This window comes from Esox lucius, chromosome 23 (genome assembly GCF_011004845.1).
Source record: "Esox lucius isolate fEsoLuc1 chromosome 23, fEsoLuc1.pri, whole genome shotgun sequence".
Lineage (NCBI taxonomy): Eukaryota > Metazoa > Chordata > Actinopteri > Esociformes > Esocidae > Esox > Esox lucius.
This window is the reverse complement of record NC_047591.1, coordinates 3,046,632-3,068,856: the sequence shown is the minus strand read 5'-3', so window position 1 is coordinate 3,068,856 and position 22,225 is coordinate 3,046,632. Positions and strand designations below refer to the sequence as shown.

At 41.2% G+C, this 22,225-nt stretch overlaps 1 protein-coding gene across 6 annotated transcripts in view; it reads left to right on the top strand.

Moving 5' to 3' along the window:
- The window catches only part of LOC105020135 (protein bicaudal D homolog 1), a 39,630-nt gene extending 17,445 nt beyond the window's left edge, over positions 1-22,185 (top strand). For 2 of the 6 annotated variants that reach the window (XM_010886872.3, XM_010886873.3), the window contains exons 2-8: positions 1,238-1,450; positions 2,652-2,804; positions 3,402-3,878; positions 6,488-7,513; positions 9,272-9,466; positions 12,860-13,011; positions 13,175-17,893. In XM_010886872.3, the coding sequence (XP_010885174.2) occupies positions 1,238-1,450; positions 2,652-2,804; positions 3,402-3,878; positions 6,488-7,513; positions 9,272-9,466; positions 12,860-13,011; positions 13,175-14,066 (3,108 nt within the window). In that variant the 3' untranslated portion in view covers positions 14,067-17,893. Of the gene's footprint in view, positions 1-1,237; positions 1,451-2,651; positions 2,805-3,401; positions 3,879-6,487; positions 7,514-9,271; positions 9,467-12,859; positions 13,012-13,174; positions 17,894-18,305; positions 18,391-20,075 lie in introns of those variants that run through there. The other 4 variants (XM_010886875.4, XM_010886874.3, XM_020043039.2 and 1 more) reach the window with 4 other exon arrangements.
- Positions 22,186-22,225: the final 40 nt, after the last annotated feature.

The following is a 22,225-nucleotide window of genomic DNA, read 5'->3' as shown; positions in this document are numbered from 1 at the left end:
TTAGCCTATTCACTGGACGAAAATGTTTTGTGTTTTTCTAAAAACTCTCAGTGTTAGGCCTTGTGGATCTTTTGTTTATCAGTTCATCTGGTTGCCTTTTCACTATACATTAAGTGTAATTGTTCTTTTTGTACGCTTACATTTTTTTATTTGTACAGTTATGGTTACAGACTCTCTCCACCTCCATACACTTGTATTTTGAGTGTAATTAATTTGCCAAAAAAGAGAAAAAAACACATTAAACAAAATTGAAGATGAATTTGATTGATAGCATTTTTTTTCCTTCAAATTTCCTATAGATACCGCGATAACATTGATACCGTTAATTATTTTGGCAACGATAATCTTGTAGTGAAAATCTGATATGGTGACAGCCCTAGTACAAACATACTTGTGAATTAACGTTCGGAGCTATGTCCAGATCTAGGTACCATGGGACTACATTAACTGCTGCTGAAGCGTATTCAATTTATATGCGGGTTACACTTAAATACATGATTGTTTTAAGGCTTCAAGGGTGAAAAGTACAGATTTTTTTTTGTCATTCATCTCTGTGTCTTTTCTGCTGCTGTCATCTCCAAGGAGTGCAACATTCCTCACCTGCTCTCACCCTCTCCCTTTTCATTTGAAAGTTTCCCTAGTTTTGCCTTGTCCCCCTCTTCCCTTGAGTGCACTGTCAGTCTGCACCTGAGATTGATTTTCCCACACTATAATAATCTCCCCTGAGCCTCCTACTGAGATGACTATTGATTGTATGAGATGTGTGTATGTGCGCCTTCCATGATTAGTCCTTCACTTTGCCATCCATCAGTCTGCCTTGCCATATACGTCTCGACTGGTTGTCTGTCTGGCCTTCTGGTGTTCGTCACGCTGGGGGAGCAGGTTTATTACTTTGACATTTTGTTATTTAACAGCGACCTTATCGAAAGCGAGCCAATTAGGATTGTTTGCCTGGCTCTAGGGCACATCGACCGATTTTTGGCTGACCTTGACCGCTCTGATCTTCGAATCAACGACTTTTCGGTTTATGGCCCAACAATGTAACCACTATCTACTGGAACACTTTCAGATTGTGTTTGCTCATTGCTTCCTTCCCTGAATGTTAAAGGTGTGGGAACATTTTCTTTATGTTACCAGATGATGTGATGTGCTGCAAGCAATACTACTGAGCTAACCCCCCACCCCACACACACATACACTCACACACCCATCCCCTCTTCCTCTGCTCCTCTTCCAGGCATTCAGCCAGGCCTACACCACCCAGCGTAAGGTGGCTGCCGATGGGGAGAGCAACGAGGAAACCTTACTACAGGAGTCAGCAACTAAGGAGGCCTACTACATGACTCGCTTGCTGGGAATCCAGTCAGAGCTCAAACAGAGCAGGGCTGTCACAGTCAACACGCAGGCCGACAACGAACACCTCAATGCCCTGCTGCAGGAGCTCAGAGAGGTCAGAGTCCTGGGGTTGGAGGTCAGGCGAGGGGTTAGAGCAGGGGCTAGTGATCTTCAGCACGCAAAATCAGTCAGAAAAGGGGTGCCTACATTTCACACACACGTACTGATGTGTACTGATGTAAAATGGAAATTCGTTTTTTGCCTGTCCAACTCCCCCTGAGGCTCTTTGGAGAGTGGGATAACAGCCAGAGGATCCGCCTTTATTGACCTGCATCAATGAGGGTCAGGTTCCTTGGCTCAAATGCCCAAAAAATGCATTTCATATAGTTTGACTCCAGCTCACGGATTAGCCCAGGGTATCCGCAGAAGGTGGTGCAGTTGACCAGCACCATCCAGGGTTAAGGGGTTAGTATTTAATTTGGTTGCCTTGCCTTGAAGCTCTCTAGCAACTTCTTGTTGTGATTTCTTTAGGTGGCTTGGGTGCCTGTGAGTTCAAATGAGGTAGAAGGCCGGTGAATGCGTTACACCTGGCGCTTCAGGATTGTTTGGTTGAGGGAATGTCTTCAGAAGAAGTATATCTTGACATCATCTGTCCAGAGTCAGCTGGGAGTTGCTGCGACATAGCAGGGTCTTTATTACAAATTGGATTTCATGAAATTGGGGATTTTTTGTTTATAGTTACAGTAAACAAAATTGGCACTAAATGCTTCACAGTAAATGCCTGTTTGACCGTAGTAAGTTCAGTGTTGAGCTTTGGGTCATGACCGAAAGGACAAGATCCTGGATACAGGCGGCCGAAATGAGCTTTCTCCGCAGGGTGGCTGGGCGATCCCTTAGAGATAGGGTTAGAAGCTTGGTCACCCGGGAGGAGCTCAGAGTAGAGCCGCTGCTCCTCCACATCGAGAAGGGTCAGCTGAGGTGGCTTGGGCATCTGTTCCGGATACCTCCTGAACGCCTTCCCTGGAAGGTGTTCCGGGCCCGTCCCACCGGGAGGAGACCCCGGGGAAGACCTAGGACACGCTGGAGGGACTATGTCTCCCGGCTGGCCTGGGAACGCCTCGGTGTCCCCCCGGAAGAGCTAGAGGAAGTGTCTAGGGAGAGGGAAGTCTGGGCATCTCTGCTTAGACTGCTGCCCCCGCGACCCGGCCCCGGATAAGCGGAAGAAGATGGATGGATGGAAGTTCAGTGTTGTTTTGTGTGATAAAAAACCACTATGGTTACATTTGACTAACTAACCAGCCCAATGTGTCCTGTAGAGTAATGAGATGTTGGAGCTTCAACGGAGCAGGATGAGAGAGGAGATCAGAGAATATAAGTTCAGAGAGACCCGGCTCCTGCAGGATTACACGGAACTGGAGGAGGAGAACATCTCGCTGCAGAAACTAGTTTCCACACTCAAACAGAACCAGGTGAGACTCACAGACCGCCTATACACCTGTGCACGCTCGCACACACATATTCCAATATACCAACAAACACATACACCCAAGTGTACGCCTTCAGTACAGTTGTACAAACACATACACCCAAGTGTACGCCTTCAGTACAGTTGTACAAACACATACACCCAAGTGTACACCTTCAGTACAGTTGTACAAACACATACACCCAAGTGTACGCCTTCAGTACAGTTGTACAAACACATACACCCAAGTGTACGCCTTCAGTACAGTTGTACAAACACATACACCCAAGTGTACGCCTTCAGTACAGTTGTACAAACACATACACCCAAGTGTACGCCTTCAGTACAGTTGTACAAACACATACACCCAAGTGTACGCCTTCAGTACAGTTGTACAAACACATGCATGCAGTAAAACAAACGCACACAAGTGAATATTAATGTTTTGTATTTTGTCATATTTTGTACCATCTGGATCCCAGGAAGAGTAGCTGCCAAATAAAATCCAAAATCCCTCTCGACCCTCACCCCATTCCACTGTCCTCTGCTCCTCCTTCTACTCCCTCCCTCCCATCACCCCTCCCCTTACCTACCTGTCCAGGTGGAGTATGAGGGCTTAAAGCATGAGATCAAGGTGCTGGAGGAAGAGACGGAGCTTCTCAACAGCCAGCTGGAAGACGCCTTACGTCTCAAAGACATGTCGGAAGCCCAACTGGAAGAGGCCCTGGACTCCCTGAAGAGCGAGCGTGAGCAGAAGAATCACCTCCGCAAGGAGCTGGTCCACCATCTAAGCCTGTGCGACCTCCAGTATACCGGCAGCGCCCATCTCATCTTCACCTCGGCACCCCCTAGTGGCACGGCTACGCCTGTCACCGCCCTGTCGCCCAGTTCAGAGGAGCCTGGCAGGTGTAACGGGCATCTCCATGGAGTGGCAGGGACTGGGGCGGGTACAGGGTCGCTGCCCAGGGCCAATGGGGAGTGTCGGGGAGCAGGAAGAAAAGGAGAGGGGATGGTGTCAGATCTGTTTAGCGAAATGAATCTGACGGAGATACAAAAGCTCAAGCAGCAGCTACTACAGGTAGGTGAAGCCCATAGTTACACAATGGCATAGAGCATCTGACTGGTAAAGGATATATTCCTTGGTCAAATCAAGAATCTTTTACAGAAAACTGCATGCAAGTTTTTCTGTAAATGTTCTCAGTCAATTTACCTGGCAAGAAGGATGGAATTTTTTTGACTGTTTGGGTCCATTTCATACAGTTGTCGGCCAGTTGAGTAAAATATCCTGTTCAATGCAACATCAACATATTTGTCACATTGTAGGCTCAGGGATTTCAACCAGCAGCCTTTTGGTTATTGGATTAATCTTTTAACTGCAAGGCATTACTTCTTTCTAAATCCCTCAGTACAAATAATTTGCTCTTTCTCCTTATTCCTTATTCATCTTTCTAAGGTCTATAAAAACCTTTTTTAGTGAGAAGCTGTGGGATCAGATTTTACCAAATCATGGGCTGTTGCAGGAACTGTAATCAAAACAGCAGCCATTTTGTTTCACAGCATTTGCCTCTTCTCTCCAGTTTCCTCCAGCGAGAGGGAGATACAGTGGTGGATGAAGAGTGTGTGTGCATGAAGAGTATGTGTGTCCAAACATTTACTGCAGTGCCTGTAGGTGAAACAGACATATCCCTCATTGCCCCACACATTTCCCTCAGCCTCTCACTGATTGGCTGGACTGGAGGAAGGGCTTATTTATATCCTCTAACTATTGATCCAGCCTTAGTAGTTTGTAAGGTTTACTGTTCCCTCAGTGCAGTGCAGGGTTTAGGGAACCATGCTGAGTGCAGAGCTCCAGAAGTCGTCGCATTTTACAACCCAAATTCTTGGCTTTTTGACTAACTGGCAACCTTAAAAAATTTATGATTTTCTTTTTGCCAGACCATGTAAGCAGAACCAGCAAAGAAGAGTGTTATGTCTCTTACTGAGTGAGTGAGTGAATTACTCACTCACTCAGTACTCACTCAGAGATACAGACTCTCATGCAGGGGACCAGTGTTCAAGCCTCACGACAGTCAAAGCAAATAATGCATTAGGATTTGTTCAGGATAGGCAATACCATCGCTGGCCACAACTTTCAGAAGTTATATTACATTAAGCCTACATTTTTTTTAAATACGGTTATATTCCAACTATTTGTGGTGGATTTTTGAAGATCACATCCGTGCATGCTTATTGGGGGTAATATACAGTATATCACAACCCCTTGTGAAGTAAAAGAGGAGGGGTTTCCACGATTTTCACATCTTTACACTTGATGAAAAAGTCAGTTATTGTCACCTAAATTGATTGTTATTGTATCAATGCCATTAATGAATGAAAGAAAAATGAACATTGTTGTGCCATGAAATGAAATAGCACAAAACAAATATTGCATTTGGATTTGTTCAGGATAGACAAAAACCTTGCTGGATACAACCTTCAGTAGCTTTGTTATAATAAGCCTAAAATAAAACTGTTTACGGTTATATTGCAACTATTTCTGGTAGATTTTCGAAGTATGCATCCATGCATGTTTTTTGGGGTAATATTGGCTACCCATTGGGCAGTAAAAGAGGAGGATTTCCACAATTCTCTCGTCTTGTCATTTTATTGACACCTATATCGATAATTATTGTATCAATGTAATACACGAATGAAAGAAGCGTTGTTGTGCCGTGAAATTAAATAGCTTTGGCAGTGTAAAGTTAAGTTTCAGTCTTGTTAGAAATTGCACAATTCTTATGACTATTCCAAGTAGTAAGTTAGTAGTTACTAGTAAGCCTATTACTGGCTAATAAGCTGTTAAAACGGCTAGTGGCACACATGGTGCCTGACCATCATGTTCACCAAGTTCTATTAAGTTCTGAAAATAATACGCCTGATATATAGGCATTCATTGGTCAGTAGCAGCCAGGTTTTTCTATGTAGTGCATAGGTCTTCAACTCTCTCCTGGGGAACCCCCAGCCATTCCATCTATTAGATGTATACCAGAGCTAGCAGACCTGAATCAACTTTTTAACTAAATAACAAGCCCTTACCTGTTGAATCAGGTGAGCTATAGGGCCCGAATAAGTACTTGTGCAGCTTCCGGTGTAAAGGTGAAGTTGTACTCTATGAAGGTTGTAGAGCCAGACCCTTTAGAGCCACTGCCTGGATGTTAGCAGGGAACGACAATGTGTCGTCTCATTAATTAATTATATCACTGAATTAATCTTTACGTACAAATGAAAGCATATGCCAAATAAATGTTTAACTCTAAATTAGGTATAATATTAATTGTGGGGTGAGCAATTCCTGTGCTTCTGCCACCAATTGAAAGACTCGGTGGCGCTAGTACCTCCTGTAGAAAATGTTAGAGTCCAGAGCCTTTTTCATTGTTTTCGTTTGGCAAATCAAATGGTTGATCAAAAGGTGTGTAAAATGAGTGTAAAACATGTTGCACTATGTAACCTGCTGTTTTGTCGCTCATGCAATCAAATACATGAAAAAAGTGTTATTCACAGTAACTTATTTTTGTTGTTATATCCTAAACAGACAGTTTTCACCATTACGGATTCCAGAAATAGGTCTCAAATAGGGCTGGATGTTATTTTAAAAGCTACTAGTATTAACAATACACTGAAAATAACTGTCTGTGTGTGTGTCTGAAGGTGGAGCGAGACAAAACATCACTGTTGACCAGTCTGCAAGAGTCTCAGACACAGCTCCAGCACACACAGAGTGCCCTGAACGAGCAACATGAGAGAGCCCTCCGCCTAAGTGAGAGAGTCATTGCCCTTAGGCGCCTGCACCGGGAGTCCCAGCTTGCCCAGGAGGCCCAGAACAACCAGGAGGCCCACCTCAACCGAGAGGCCCTGATGGAGCAGGGAGAAGAGGAAGACGAGGTGGTGGAAGACAAGGGATTAATCCACAGCAGGAGCCAGGCATTCTGTCACCAGAACCCTGGTCTGGAGATCTTACAATGTAAGTACAGGGTGGCAGTTACTGAAGTGGTCCAGCTAAAGGCTGAGCTGAAGTCTCTGAAGGAGCTATATAACCAGTGCATGGAAGGCGGGATGGAGGACAGGACTCGTGGAGAGGCCCAGCATAGATCTCTGGAAGAGCAGGTTGAAAGGCTGGAGAGGAGTTGCCGGGAAAGCAGAGAGAGGGTTAGCGTCCTTGAGACAGAGCTGAGAACAGCCCAGAACATGGCCAGCGAGAGCCAAGCGGCGCTCAACGCTGCGCAGGACGAACTGGTCACCTTGAGCGAGGAGCTAGCTCAGCTCTATAATCACGTCTGCCTCTGCAACAATGAGACTCCCAATCGGGTTATGCTGGATTACTACCGGCATGGGAGAGGACTGAGGGGTGTCAGCTCTTCGCTCAAGGGCGATGACACCCGTGTTCTCCTCACTCCCCGCCTGGCCAGACGACTTGCCGCAGTTGCCTCGTCATCCCTGACGGAGTCTCGTAGCCCCTCGGAATCCCCGTCCAAAGAGCGGTTGTCAGGAGATGGGGGGCGTGATGGGGGTAAAGACAGGGACAGTCCTGTTCACCGCACTCCTCCTACTGGCTCCCCCAGCATTAGTGCCTCTTCCTCATCTTCTTCATCGTCATCGCCTGCGGTAGAGCCGACCGGGGACCTGCGTAGAGAACCCATGAACATCTATAACCTTAATGCCATCATCCGAGACCAGGTGACGGAGTTTAAATTGTTCTTGAACATTTCAAACTAGGTATATGTAATGCTGAATGTAACTGTACTATTCAGAATACTACAATAACTAGCAAGCATATGTCATCACATTCTTTGTTAGTCACGTGATAACATCAACCCTTCCAGATGGTCTGTAGGAAGCTAACAGATCTACAGTACCAGTAAAATGTTAGGAAACACCTACACAGGGGGATTTCTTTGTTTTTACTATTGTCCACATTGTGGAATTACAGTGAAGATATCAAAACTAGTAAATAACACATATGGAATCATGTAGCAACCAAAAAAGTGTGTTCAACAAATCAAAATAGATTTGTATTTTACATTCTTCAGTTGGCCCCACTTTGCCTTGATGACAGGTTTGGCACATTTTTGGCATTCTCTCAACCAGCATCATGATGTAGTCACCTGGATGCATTTCCAACAGTCGTTGTAAGTTGTTTCCACATGTTCTGAGTCCAACACATCCCAAACCATCTCAATTGGGTTGAGGTCAGGTGATTGTGGTCTTCTGATGTAGCAGTCCATCACTCTCAAATTGCACTTACACAGTCTGGAGGAGTGTTTTGGGATCATTGTCCTGTTGAACAAGAATTGATAGTCCCACAAATCACAAACAAGTTGGGATGGTGTATCACCGCAGAATTCTGTGGTAGCCGTGCTATTTGAGTGAGCCTTATAGTCTATGTAAATCATTGACAGTGTCACAAGCAAAGCAACCCACACCATCACACCTCATTGCTTCATGGTGGGAAAAACACATGCAGAGATAATCTGTTAACCCACTCAGCGTCTCACAAAGATACAACAGTTGGAACCAAAAATCTCAAATTTGGACTCATCGAACCAATGGACAGATTTCCACTGGTCTGATGTCCATTTCTCATGTTTCTTGGCCCAAGCTTCTTCTGATCAGTGTCCTTCAGTAGTTGTTTTTTTGCAGCAATTTGAGCAAGGCCTGATTCACAACATAAAGGCCATCAGTTTATGTTGAGATTTGTCTTGGACTTCGACTCTGTAAGCATTAATTTGGGCTGTAATCTGAAATGCAGTTAATTGCCGATTTCTGAGGCTGGTAACTCCAATAAACTTTTCCTCGGCAGCAGAGGTAACTCTGGGTCTTCCTTCCTTGTGAGAGCCAGTTTCATCATAGCACTTTATGTTTTTTGTGACTGCACATGAAAACTTTTGACTTTTTCGAAATGTTCTGGTTTGACTGATATTCATGTCTTAAAGAAATTATGGATTGTCATTTATCATTGCTTATTTGTGCTGTTCCAGCCATAATATGGACTACTACAGTACAGATATAAGGATGGTCTTCTGTATACCAACCCTACCCTGCCACAGCAACTGATTGCCTCAAACAAATGAAGAAATTCCAAAAATCTACAAACACACCTGTTAATTGAAATGCAGTCCAGGTGACTACCTCATGAAGCTGGTTGAGAGATTGCAAAGAGTGTGTAAAGCTGTCATCAAGGCAAAGTGTGGCTACTTAAAATCTAGAATTGTATTTTGATCTGTTTAAAAGTTTTTGATGATTCCATTTGTGCTATTTCATGGTTTGGATGTCTTTACTATTATTCTACAATCTGGAAAACAGTAAATCTAAAGAAAAACCCTTGAATGATATGGTGGGTATAAACTTTTGACTGGTACTGTACATTGGAGTATACAGTACATGACAGCATTTCATAATAGATGCTAACAATCTCTGTTGCTGAACATATGTTAGGTGAAGCACCTTCAGAGAGCTGTGGATAGGTCACTCCAGCTGTCCAGACAGAGGGATGCAGCCAGGGAACTGGCCCCACTATTCGACAAGGACAAAGAGAGCTGTATGGAGGAGATACTCAAGCTCAAATCCTTACTCAGCACCAAGAGAGAACAGATTGCTACCCTTAGACTGGTGCTCAAAGCCAACAAACAGGTGAGATATAAATATGGTTTATTTCAGCAATAATGCAATGCTTGGCCAATATGCATTGTCCCATGAAGCTCCCAGCAATGTGACATTCAGCAGCACAGCCAATGTTCAATCCTAGACTGAGGAAGAGAATGTACTTCAATTGAAATACATTAGTTAATATTTTTGGAGGCATTGGCAGATCAAAAAGACTCACTTTTGAGTAAGTAAATACTATGAAACTCCGAAATTCAAAACCATTTCCTCCCTACATGCCTTAAACACCTGACTCAGGGAGACAGTAGATGCATTTGTGTCTTCACAGTTAGCAGGAACACACCCTGCTCTCGATTGTTACTGGTGCAGTTAGCGGCAGTATTCACCAAATTGAAATAGACATGGGCAGTAGATCTCTTGAAGATTACTGGAAGTGACGTCAAAGCTGTATGACCATGGGCATGGTCTAGAACTTGAAATTGGCTTGAAAGCCCTTAATGGCCAGGCAAGATATTTTACTCATTGTAAAACAGCTTATGTTGCTTATGCCCTGGAGCTGGCACTGCATTGCCAGGACTCAATTTACTCATTAAACACACCCATTTGTTGTTTCTAATTGTTCAATTCATTTATTTTATTTGTTCAGATTTTTTCCCTAATTTTCTGTTGAGTTTCTGTATGTCATTGTTGAGTTTTTTTACATCAGTTATGTTGCAATTTTAAAAAACACATTTATCTGGAAGATTGTTTGGCCTCCAAGACCGGGGTTGCAGGTATTTGTGTCCCAGATTCTTTGAACTCATCCTAATTTATTATTCCTTAATTTGCTTCATGAATAAGGACTCATTGGACTGTGGATATTACGAGTGCTACCAGCTTTGCAGGAGCTATGAATATTTTGCCCTGTTCCCAGATAAAGAGGAACAACTGGTCTTTCCCTGTGCCTTCTCTCTGAGCACTACAGGGAAGATGTTGCTGTGCTATGCTAAGCAAACAGGTAGCCAACCTACATAAGCTACTTGGAAAACCACAACCTCCTACCTTCTCATTTTCCTCCACACCGATGGCTACACATTGCACTGGATTACAGGACGTCTTGCCAAATGTAGATTATCTTCAGTGGAGTGGCTATTTCCCTGTAGGAACCCCTCCCCCATTAGGATCTACCCCTGAGACTATAGTTGGCGAACCTTCTGTGCCTGGATTACCAGCCACACTTGGTGTTAGTGACCATTGCCACCTTGCATGCAGCAGAGATGTTAGAATTCAGAGGGCAAAATCTTGCATAATCACTAAGACAAATTATAGTTAAATGAACAAGCTTTATTACACAACCTTTGTTGTATATATGTAAATTTCATTGCACTGGTGCTTTCCCTGAAGCAGAGCTGGTGCTTGAGCATTTTATTCAATTTAATTCAATGGCAAAGAAGCACACTCCAAACATTATGGGATGAGTACAGAAAAGATAGAACCCCCAGTGTACTTTGGACATATCTGATGCTATTCATATTAGAAAAGAGGTGTGAGCTATTTCTAGATAAACACCTTCAAGTTCTGACTGGGTAGCTTTTAGGCAACTTAGAAATGTGTGTATGAAGCTTATTAGGAAAGCCAAATCTGACTACTATGTATCGTTTTGTAATGGGAATCCAACCAAAACCTGGAAAACTGTAAAAACACTTAAGAACAATGTATACACCATCATCAAAAGCAATTTTACTATTGCTGATGCAATCACAACTTTATTGGAGCAGGCAATCTCTGAGATGAAAAATGAAAGAGAAAGAAATGATAATTATATATTTATGCAGATAAACTCAGGTCAACATTGTATTCAGTGTTTTCACAAAAATTTAAGTCTTTGATGCTTTGCTATCTATCAAAACCAGCAGAGCCACAGGGGCTGACAATCTTGATCTAGGTTCCTTTACTGTCCACTCTGTATATACAGTTCCCGAAAAAATGTTGAGACCACTGCACCTTTTTCTTTCCTTTCCAAAATAGTTGAAAAGGAAAGTTTTGAGTGAGGAACAGAAGCGTTCAATTTGCAGTGGTCTCTTAATTTTAACCCTTATGTTCTTCACTCAAAACCTTCCTTTTCAACTTTTTTGGAAATGAAAGATTTTTTCACATTTTTTATGTTGATGACACTGTACTGTAGGCTACAGCCCCATCTCCTCCACATCTACAAAATTCCCTTACAGTCCTTAGGCGGAGCTAAATGCAAGTAAAACTAACTATGTGCTATTTTCAGGGTCCCAAAACTACAATTGGATGATCTCAAAATTGTTACACTTGACAGTTTTTTAACCTTTAGATAACATGGGATTTGGTTTGATTATCTTTTCAAACACATATTGAGTTGGTGTAAAGCTGAAGATTTTCATCTCAGAACAGAAAATAAATTGTATAGACCAGTTTTAAGTCAGTGCTTGACTATGGTGATAACAGTATTGACCGGTATTGGTCAGCATCAGTACTGAAACCTCTTGATGCACTCTATTTTATAACTGGTACAAACTTTTTCACTCATCACAATGTATTTCATATACTTGGCTGGACTTGTTGACATCCAGAAGGGCCAGACATTGGTTAATGTTTGAATGTAAGGCTATAATGCAGAAATGTATGGATTATCTAACCTAAAACATTTACAGGGAAATCTGCAGTTATCAAATGCTCTCTTAAGACTGACTAGTCCTTGTGAAATCGCAGGAGTTCACATTGTCAGGAAGAACTGCTTTTTTATGGTAATCTTTGCCAAGTATCCTTGAGCTTGACGATCTGGTGACCAAACGGAAATGTAAATATTAGGTACATTACCTTTTCATTGTTCATTGTGATTGCTTTTCTTAATGTACAGTATTTGTGTATTATGTTTTATTATGCATTTTATATTAATTTTTTTGTTTTTCTGCTAGGTGTTTGCTTAATATCCCAGTTTAAAGAAAGGTAAAATAAAAAATACACTGAAAAATAAAATAAAACATGGGGCACATAATGGAACATATAACCTGTGAACAAAAATCCCAGAAAGTATCTTTGCGCATCCTCTGAAAACGTGGTGGTTATGACAAAATTCTTAGGTAACAGGCAAAAGTGTGAGTGCTTCCGTTCTGTAGTGATGAACAATGAAGGCACAATATAATTGTGGTCAAGTTGTGTTAATATATCAGGATAACTAGTGGCTGGTGTCACAGTAATTATTATTGATAACGATATATCTACTATTAATACAAATAATTATTCATATATAATATCTACCATTAATAAAAACAAATGTTATTCATATATTATAATAATATTGACATTCTGCAATTCATATCTACAATTTATTGACTATCGATTTATATCTACTAGCTGTTGTTAATATTAATGGATAGGTGCCTTACCATTATTTTTCCTTTTTTCTTACAGACTGCAGAGAATGCCCTGGCCAACCTGAAGAGTAAGTATGAAAATGAGAAGCACATGGTGACCGAGACCATGATGAAGCTGAGGAACGAGCTAAAGGCCCTGAAGGAGGACGCTGCCACCTTCTCATCACTCCGAGCCATGTTTGCCACCAGGTGACCATTTCTCTCCTTTCTCTGTCCCGCCATCTCTCTCCATCTCCATCTCTCTTCCCTGCTTCTTCTTATCGTGGTATTTCTTTTGAACCTCAGCCTACAATGTGTAACCAAAACATTTGTGTTTTGCAAGCACCGAACCCCTCTCCTTGAAACTTCTCAGGTGTGACGAGTATGTAACTCAGCTGGATGAGATGCAGAGGCAGCTGGCAGCAGCAGAGGATGAGAAGAAGACTCTGAACTCCCTCCTGCGTATGGCCATCCAGCAGAAGCTAGCCCTGACACAGCGTCTGGAAGACCTAGCCTTCGACCAGGAGCAGTCGCACCGCACCCGCGGTGGCAAGGTGGCCCGCATGAAGAGCAGCACCCCCAAAGTAAGTCCTGGTCCTCCCTCCAGCCCCACCGCTGGGGCCCCCTTTAACTCCACCTCGGCCACCACAGCCGCTCTTACCTCGGCCTTAGGTCTGACCTCCCCTACGTCACATCATAGACACCCCCTCAGCCCCTCCTCCGTGGCACCCTCAGACCCCTCAGCACCAGGCAGCCCCCCCACCCTGGAGGCACCCCCGTCCTCCTCTATTGGGAACCCCCCATCTACCCCCCACAGGCTGGCTCATTCCCAGTGGGCCCTGGGCATTAGGACGTTGGTAATCGACTCCCACAGTTTCAGCTTAGACTCTCATAGTTTTAGTTTAGCACGCAGTTCTGGGCTCTCCAGGCCCTATACATCTGACTCACGGCCGTCCCCTAGCAGGGGTGCTCTGCCTGGATCAGCCCCCTCCTCCCCCTACCGCTCACCCATACTGGGGTCTCGGCGGTTGACGTGGAGCTCCCCTCGAACTCGACCCCTTACCAACCTGACACGTTCCTCTGCCCTATATACCCCTTCATCGTATAACCCTACTAGTTCTTACACACCTTCATCCCTGTATACTTCCGCCAGTTCCTACGCCTCTTCAGCGTCTCACTACACCCCACACACTTCATACAGCCACAATAGTAGCTACAGTCCACTCTACCCTAGGTACTATGGTTTCCATCGGCCACCTCACTGACACTAAACTACAGTTCCCCTGAATCTCCTCACAGATTACCACCAGCCACCTTTCTCAGAAAAATCATTTAGAAAAAAATTTCTGCGGTTTCTCAGTATGCCCACAGTAAAATACAGGTCCCATCAAGTTCCTTAGGGACACTACCAAACATTCCATCAACCCCTTTGATTATGCTAAACTACATTTCCCATCAGCCCCCGGGGGAGTGGGCAAGGCTCACAGAGAGGAGGAGAGACTGGTTTCCTGTTTCTTGTGCCTAAGCCTCTGGCGTCAGTGCGGCGTGTGGATTTGACTCTGTTTTGGCGCAAGTGTTCACACTGACTTTCCTCAGGGATTTATCACAACAAGGAGCACAAGTGGCCCTGCATTCCTTTAATTCAAAGACTGTTGATCGGTCTTAACTACAGGACAGACAGGAAGGACTCTTAACAGACTACAAAAAGAAATAAACAGTTGCTTTGGTCTGCCCCTTCAAACCACATCACCACCCACTCAAGCATATGAATATGCTTGCATGACCTTGCAGTTGATCAGAACGAGAAATGAGAAGGACATATAGGTTAACTGGACTTGTTTTTTTCACACCTTAAACTGAGGACTCCAGAGATTAACCACGTGTCAGTTTTATTCTTTCTTTCTGGTCTTTCCAAGATGGATCAAGCTCATTGATTGTTTGCTATTTTACATTTCTCAGTTAATACAAATAGCTCTGTAAACAAAACTGTCCTCACAATGTTATTGGTGTCATCTTCACTTGGCATCTTTAGAGTCTAGCACCACCCAATGACATTCTTGAAAATTACCATACATTCAGGACATAGAAAATTAAGATATTCACTGAGTTTGAATATTAAAATTAACTTCTAAAAATCTCTAAGAGAAATTGCCTTAAATCACTTTTAATTTTATCAAAATGAGACAGAGATAGATAATTTTTTGTTTCACATATTGGGATGATGAATATGAACTAGGAGTATATGGGTTGTAGCATGGATATCGCGATAGAGAACATATGCCATTTTAGTGTACTCAACTGGGTGAGGCTTGAAATTTCATTGACTGACAGCTGTTCGTAGACTGATTGATCATTGGCTGATCCCTCCTGACAACTCGGTTGATTATGTGATGTCAAAACCAGGCAAAAATACTTGAATTGCTATAATTATAGGACACTTATGACTGCACACCAAAGCAAAACCAGGTTCCCACTAAATTCTATAGCCACAAAGTCAAGCTTTTGTCTATTTCTTTCTTTGGATATTTGAAAATGTTGTTGAATATTCGATGAAGGATGTTGACATCCACTGCCTGTAATTCAATAGCAATGTAGATGCTATGCTAACTGTCTAAAATGTCAATAGGGACAGCTCTAATATAAAGGGTTTCAACTCTAGTAAGGGTTTCAAGTTTCTAGTATGCAAAATGCATCACTCTTAATGAAGTACAACCAAAATATTTTTGTATATTTAATCAAATTAGACTGAAAATAGCTGTACATTTATATCTTGACAAAATTCTATTAAAAATATCTATCTCAATGCCAACATTACCAAAAGTCCTGACTTCCTTAACAAATAATGAAATCCTTATTGCATACAGATTTTGGTATGAGTTAACATAGTTGGAAACATCAGGATTGGGTCATTAGAAGGGGTCAGCCAATTTATTATGCTGAAATTGACTTCAACATGAGATGGTTGCAGTGGCTTGGCTGATGTTGTCACAGATGTTATAATAACATGACATCTATTCTAGTCTATGATAAACATCAGTTGGAGACAGATTTTTGTCAAAAATAGAAAAACACAAACACAGGTAATCTCACACACAGAAACTTCTCAGCCAGGGTTCAAAAAGAATTGACTGTTAACCATATCAGAATGATATGGATATAGAAGTATAGGCAAACATTTGAAAGCCATTAATGCTACGGGTTAGTTAGTATAGATGTACTGTTTGATGCTAAAATGGGATTTACTGTGTTACTTGTGTAAGTGTGTGCTTTACATACTACCACAACTGCTCTGTGTAACCACAATGGCTGAGACTGCATTTCTACAGTATAAACTCACCTCTTCTTTAACCACGCCTTTTTTTCATGCCAGCAACAATCATGTTAGTTTTTCATGCCAGTTTTGATGTATATTTTTGGGGAGCCAACTGACAGCAACATAACAATATGCCTTGTCCAATGATCAGCATTTGTGTCTGTCAACAATGGCCTTGTTGTAGGGGTGACGTGCTACTGGGTGTTGGCCAGTAGGCCTTGCTAAATTTGTCCCAATCCATCCACAGAGTGGTTTAGATTGGAAAGACTAAGGGGACGTTCAAACAAATATTTCATTTTCAAAAGCTGCTGTCAATAGGATGCTGGTCAGAAATGTCCCCTTAGTCTCTCGTCAACCTCTCTCAAGTTTGGAAATCTCTGCGCCTCCTTTGGCCTGTCCAGCCTAGTTTGGAGCCTAGTGTATCACGACGATGTTCATTCAAACCCCCCGATTGATTCAACATACTCCAACCTTTTGTTAAATAATGCAATATGGAGCAAAAACGCATTTGACAGGACTCCTCTTGGCTACTTCTTTGACACTGTACAGTGAACATTCACACATATTTCAGAACAGATATACTCATAGTTCTTGTCATCATGGATTGATTGAGGTGGTCGAAAGATAGTAACCTGATTGAGAATGTACAAAAACACAATCAACACTGTAGATATGACATGTTAATCACCTCAGTGACCTTCAAGTTTTTATACATGGAGTTTAAATGACTTTACGTTTGTACACTACTGTACACGTGGATGAGCAACATACTCTTGGACATGATCTTATGCACACGCACCATCTTCTTGCCTTGGCACACGACTCTATGCCTGTTGTTTTTATAGGAACACTGTGGTATTGTAAATCCAAAGATGTTTATCCCAGAACACTTCAACTGGTCACCATCCTGGATAGTAAAAAAGTTTGTACGTAGATTTACATATGTACTAACAGGCTTACGTTTTGGTGTAATCGCCTTCATCAGAGCCTTTTTTTTTATCAAGCTGGCTTGAAGCACATTTAGGTACACTCTTTTACTGTTTAGTGTGGTAGTATAGTTGTAGCATAGTCTGGGTTTTTATATTGAACATTGCCATCATATGGTTAATTAGCTGTATATAGATATTTTCTGCAATTAAGGAATTAAATGTGAAGGATTTTGAACTATACTACTCCGCTGTACTCTGTGTGTTTGAAAGAGATTGAAAGATATAAACAGAAGTTGCAAATTAAATTACAATTAATTTAATCTAATTTTGGTCACAATCTCCGCTTCTGAAGAAAGGAAACCAGTGTGACCTCCTCTCTCTGAACCCTTTTTCGTGCCACCCAACACTATCAAATATACATTCACACACACAAATACACACCATATAATTCCATTCATACATTTAAGAGGATTTCAATCCTGTCAAATGCGTTGTTTCTCCTTCCCCTTTTGCAAAATCATCAGTTCCTCTCCAAAACTACTTGTTTGTGATTTCTCCCTCCCTTGAATGCCATTTTGCTCTTCTGCTCTCTGTTTCAGGCCTCTTTCATAATTTTAAACACTGTCAGTCTAATCACCCTTACATGTATTAATGCAATATTTATTTATAGGCAGACTGTTTAATATCGTTGTACCACTTACCACTCAATTTCAGCCTGTTAGCTTTTAAGCACTTTATATGCATGTATACTGTATATTAATGGAAAGCTGTATCTTTCCTGTGTACAATGCTATGTTCATACTCTTCATATTTACTGTATAGATCATGTATAAATTACCCCTATTTTGTGTGTCCTTGTCTTTTCTGTTTTGAGTGTTCTCTGGTATTACTCATGGGTTCATCACATGTGGACGGAGTAGTAATGGATGTTCCCCTCATAGGGCAACTTCATATGGACTATTCAGTCATGGCACAAGTTCACAGGGATTTAGCACTACAACAATCAAAAGATATTGTACATTTAGTTGAAAGATTGAAGTAGTTGGTCAATATTTGAGAGGATTACAGAATAGATTCATAACTTCAGTAGCTTCTTATGGGTTAAAGCTGATACAGGACTGGATAATTTTGGGTAAGTACAGGTTGAGTTTTTCTTTCCATTCCTTCCTTCTGGAATCATCTGTGTTCCTCCATCCATATTCCCCTTCTGTCCATCCATGTCAGCTCACTTTTCAGAATTGTATTTCCATCTAATCTGTTAGTCTCTCATAGATTGTCAGCAGTCTGCTGCCTCAATGCCGCCAGTCCCCTCACAGCTAAGATTGGAGAAGTCCTCTTAGTCATCAGGTAAAAAATGTACACCAGTGGTTCCCAACTCTGGTACTCAAGTACCCCCAACTTTACACCTTTTCATTATAGCCCAAGCCAAGCACAGCTGATTCAAATGGTAAGCTAATTATCAGGCTCTCATTGAGTTGAATTGGGTGTGCTTGTCCAAGGCAACAACAAAAATGTGTGCTATTGGCGGTACTTGAAGGACCAGAGTTGGGAACCACTGATTTAGACCAAGGCTTCCTTTATTCATAAAGCACCTCAGTATAAGAATTCTGATCTAGAATCGGGTTTTGTTTCTCCGTGTTACATTAACTGTCATTATATTATTTCTGATTCTACATCAGTACACCAACATTGCAAAATATATGTCTTATCAAGTACATTTATCTTGTTTTTAGGTAAAAAATCAAACCATCCTTTAAATAGGGTACATTTTTCTCAACAAGCTACAGTTGTATTAGATATTATTGCTTGTTTTTAGAAAATATGCCTTGAATATCAAGTAATTTGTCTTTTTCCATTGGCAGATTATTTCGCTTATTTCAAGAAAATATTTCAAGATTTTTTTTTACATTTTATTTGTATTTTTCAAAATAAATGTTTTGCAGTGTACTCTGAGATGCTGTGTGAACATGTGCCCTGACAATACTCACATATCACAAACATTGCATGTCTTTATGTTTTCCATTTTGTTATGTGTATACAGTATAGCCAGGTTATGACATTTGGATATTAACACAGAGCTTGTGTCTAAGTTTATTGTGCCTGTCCGGACCAAGCAAGAACACTATAATGTGTACCTTTTAAATCCTGCACAATAAATGAAAATCCTCAATAAATTCAGTGATGAAAGTTGAGATCTGAGATCTTTGTCAGGTAGAGATATGGGGACTTTGTCAGGTACAGCATGATACCGTTCAGGTAAAGATCAGACATATTTGTCTGGTAGAGATCAGAGATTTTGTCTGGTAGAGGATGTTATCTTTGTTAGGGAGAAGATTAGATTTTGGTCTGGTTGAAGATCTCTGATCTTTATCATGTAGAAATCTGAGATCCTTGTCAAGTAGAGAATGAGCTATTTGTCAGGAAGAGATCTAAGGTCTATGTCAGTTAGAGAGCTGAGAATCTTGTCGAGAAGAAATGTGAGATCTTATGTCAGATAGATATCTGATATTTTTATCAGTTAGACATCTGATATCTTTGTCAAGTAAAATGAGATCTTTATCAAGAACAGGATGTGGTTTATGTCAATTAGAGATGCGATCTTTGTCAAGTAGAGGATGATGTCTTTGTCAGGTAGAACTCTGAGATCTTTGTCAGGTACAATATGAGATCTTTGTCAGCTAGAGATCTGAAGTCACTGCCAGGTAGAGATCTAAGATCTTCATCAGGTAAATGATGTCTTTGTTAGGTAGCTGTCTGATACATTTGCTGGATAGAGGATATCTTTGTCAAGTAGAGGTCTGACATTTTTCAGGTAGAAGTGTCTGAGATTTTTGTCAGGTAGAGGATCACATCTGCATCAAGTAGAGATCTAAGACATTCGTCAAGTGACTGATATGTTTGTCAGGTAAAGGTCTGAAGTCTCTGTCAAGTAGATATATGACATATTTTGTCATGTAGAAATCTACGATTTGTCATGTACAGTGCATGTCCTCTTTCTCTTCTCTGGTTCTTTTGGATCATGCTCCTTCCAGTTGTAGCGTTGTGCCAGCTCTCCAGGAGCACCAAGCACACTGCCCCCTCAGCAGCAGCCGCCACCTACGAGTGCCTCTCCTCTGGCTCTCCCAGCCGCCTGGTCCTCTATAAACCTGAAACTCCTACATCCTGACCCTTCACCCCGACTTCTTAACCCATCGCAGCAGAGCCAAAGCAGTGCCTCTCACTATGGAAAAAGAAGGATAACACTCACAAAGACATACCACACTGTCTGATATGAGGTTTTCGGGAAGAAAAGTATGATTACCATGCCGCTATTTTAACTACCTAGCTATGTAGTCCCCATTAATCATCATGTAAATGTTTTTTTTTATGATTTTTTAATGTTACAGCCAGTGTTTAATGTTTATGCATTGTTGGATATGGTGTTGCTGAATGTACAATCATTAAGGCTAACCTTTTCAACACTATGGTGGCAGACTACAAAGTTCTAAGTGTGTATTTGCATGCAAAAGGTATTAACTTAAAGGTATTAGCTTTCACAGACAATGATTGTTCATTCTATGCTCTTCCTTAAATTGGATTTTGGGCTTGTTCTCACTCTTCTCTAACATATGTTTTTATAGCCTATGGAATTGCTTTAAATTGCACTTTGCAGTGGTATTTAAATGTTTCTATTGCACTTTGAATGTGTTTTGCAGGATAAGCGATTTCCCAAACATTATTGTAAAGGTTTGACACATTATATCACCATACTATCACCTTGGTTCTGTTAAAAGAAAATGGCTAGTAATACACTTGGCAATAGGGTGTCAATTAGGGCACACTTTTATAATTGTCTTTCTCTGAAGAAATTACAATTACAAGCACAAATGAATGCATTCCAATACTGGTTGTGACTGACTGTTAATGTCACATGTGTTAAATGCTGATGTTGCAAGTAGAACTCTGTCCAAGATTGCCTCGTTTTTTTACTCTGGAAGCAGCCAGTGTTATGAAAAAGATGAAGCTATAGAATAATATGAGTAGTGGTAGTAATAGTAGAGTTAGTTGGCAGTTTATATTATACTCTATCCAACCTTGATGGTAAATATCTTATGCCAGAATTACCAGCTTGGAGCTTTGCTCAAACCACCTTCCAACCAGGATCTGTTTTTTTTTTTAAAGTATGTTATTTTTTCCCCCTGTTGAATGATGTCTGTCAGTCTTGAAGCCATGTAACAAACTGCCATAGATTCCACTAGGCTTCTTGAACATCACATTATGAAGCATATGAAGGAAAGGTAATTCTGGGTTTTGTGTAACCAGCCGATGATATTTTCGAGCTACCAAGATGAAACCCAATTGCAAGAATATTCTAAGTGAATGCCACCACCCTAGTCAGAAAAATATTTAGGGTTTTCTATCATGATTTGGAATCATCCTGCTGTATTTGATTCTTATGGGAGTTTTCATATTGGATTTCATATTATACGTTTTATAGGAACCAATCCTATAGGATTCTTTTTTGGTTTTTCTTATTGGATTTTAATGGGAACCAATCCTATACGATTTCTACCAGACTTCCATTACAGGTTTTCCTAGAAAGGAATCCTATGATAGAAAATCCTAAAGGACTTTGTGACTAGGCCAGAGCTGTGCATAAAGACAGTTAACAGAATAGTAGTCACAATGGCTCCTCAATAATGAGGATATAAAAAGTAGACCATGTTGTAACACTTTGGGTTGCTCTGTCTATTTTCTCCACCATCAGTATTCATATTTTGTCTAACGTTTTGTTCAAACATCAGAACATTACAGACTATACAGTAAGCAATGGATTATTATGAATGTCTCAACCTTTCCCAACCTGGGGAAAGTATAGTAAATGCAGCAAAAAGCTGAAACTCTGAACGTGTCCCATGAGAATAAATAGACTGGTATGTATATGCACAATTTCAAAACTTAAAAGTGACTGGTTTGCACAATTGTTTTAAATACTTCTGTCAGAACTTATTGCAACTAAATAAAAACCCACAGACAGCAATAATGGATGGTATCTTTCAAATAAATTGTCTTGCATAGTAAACCATGTAAAGGCTACATTTCAAAAGACAATAAATTTGCCCTAATCTTATAGGGGAACGCTAAAAACTTGTGTCTTATTAATGTTCTTACCAAACTTAAGTGTTCCCTCAACCAATATCCT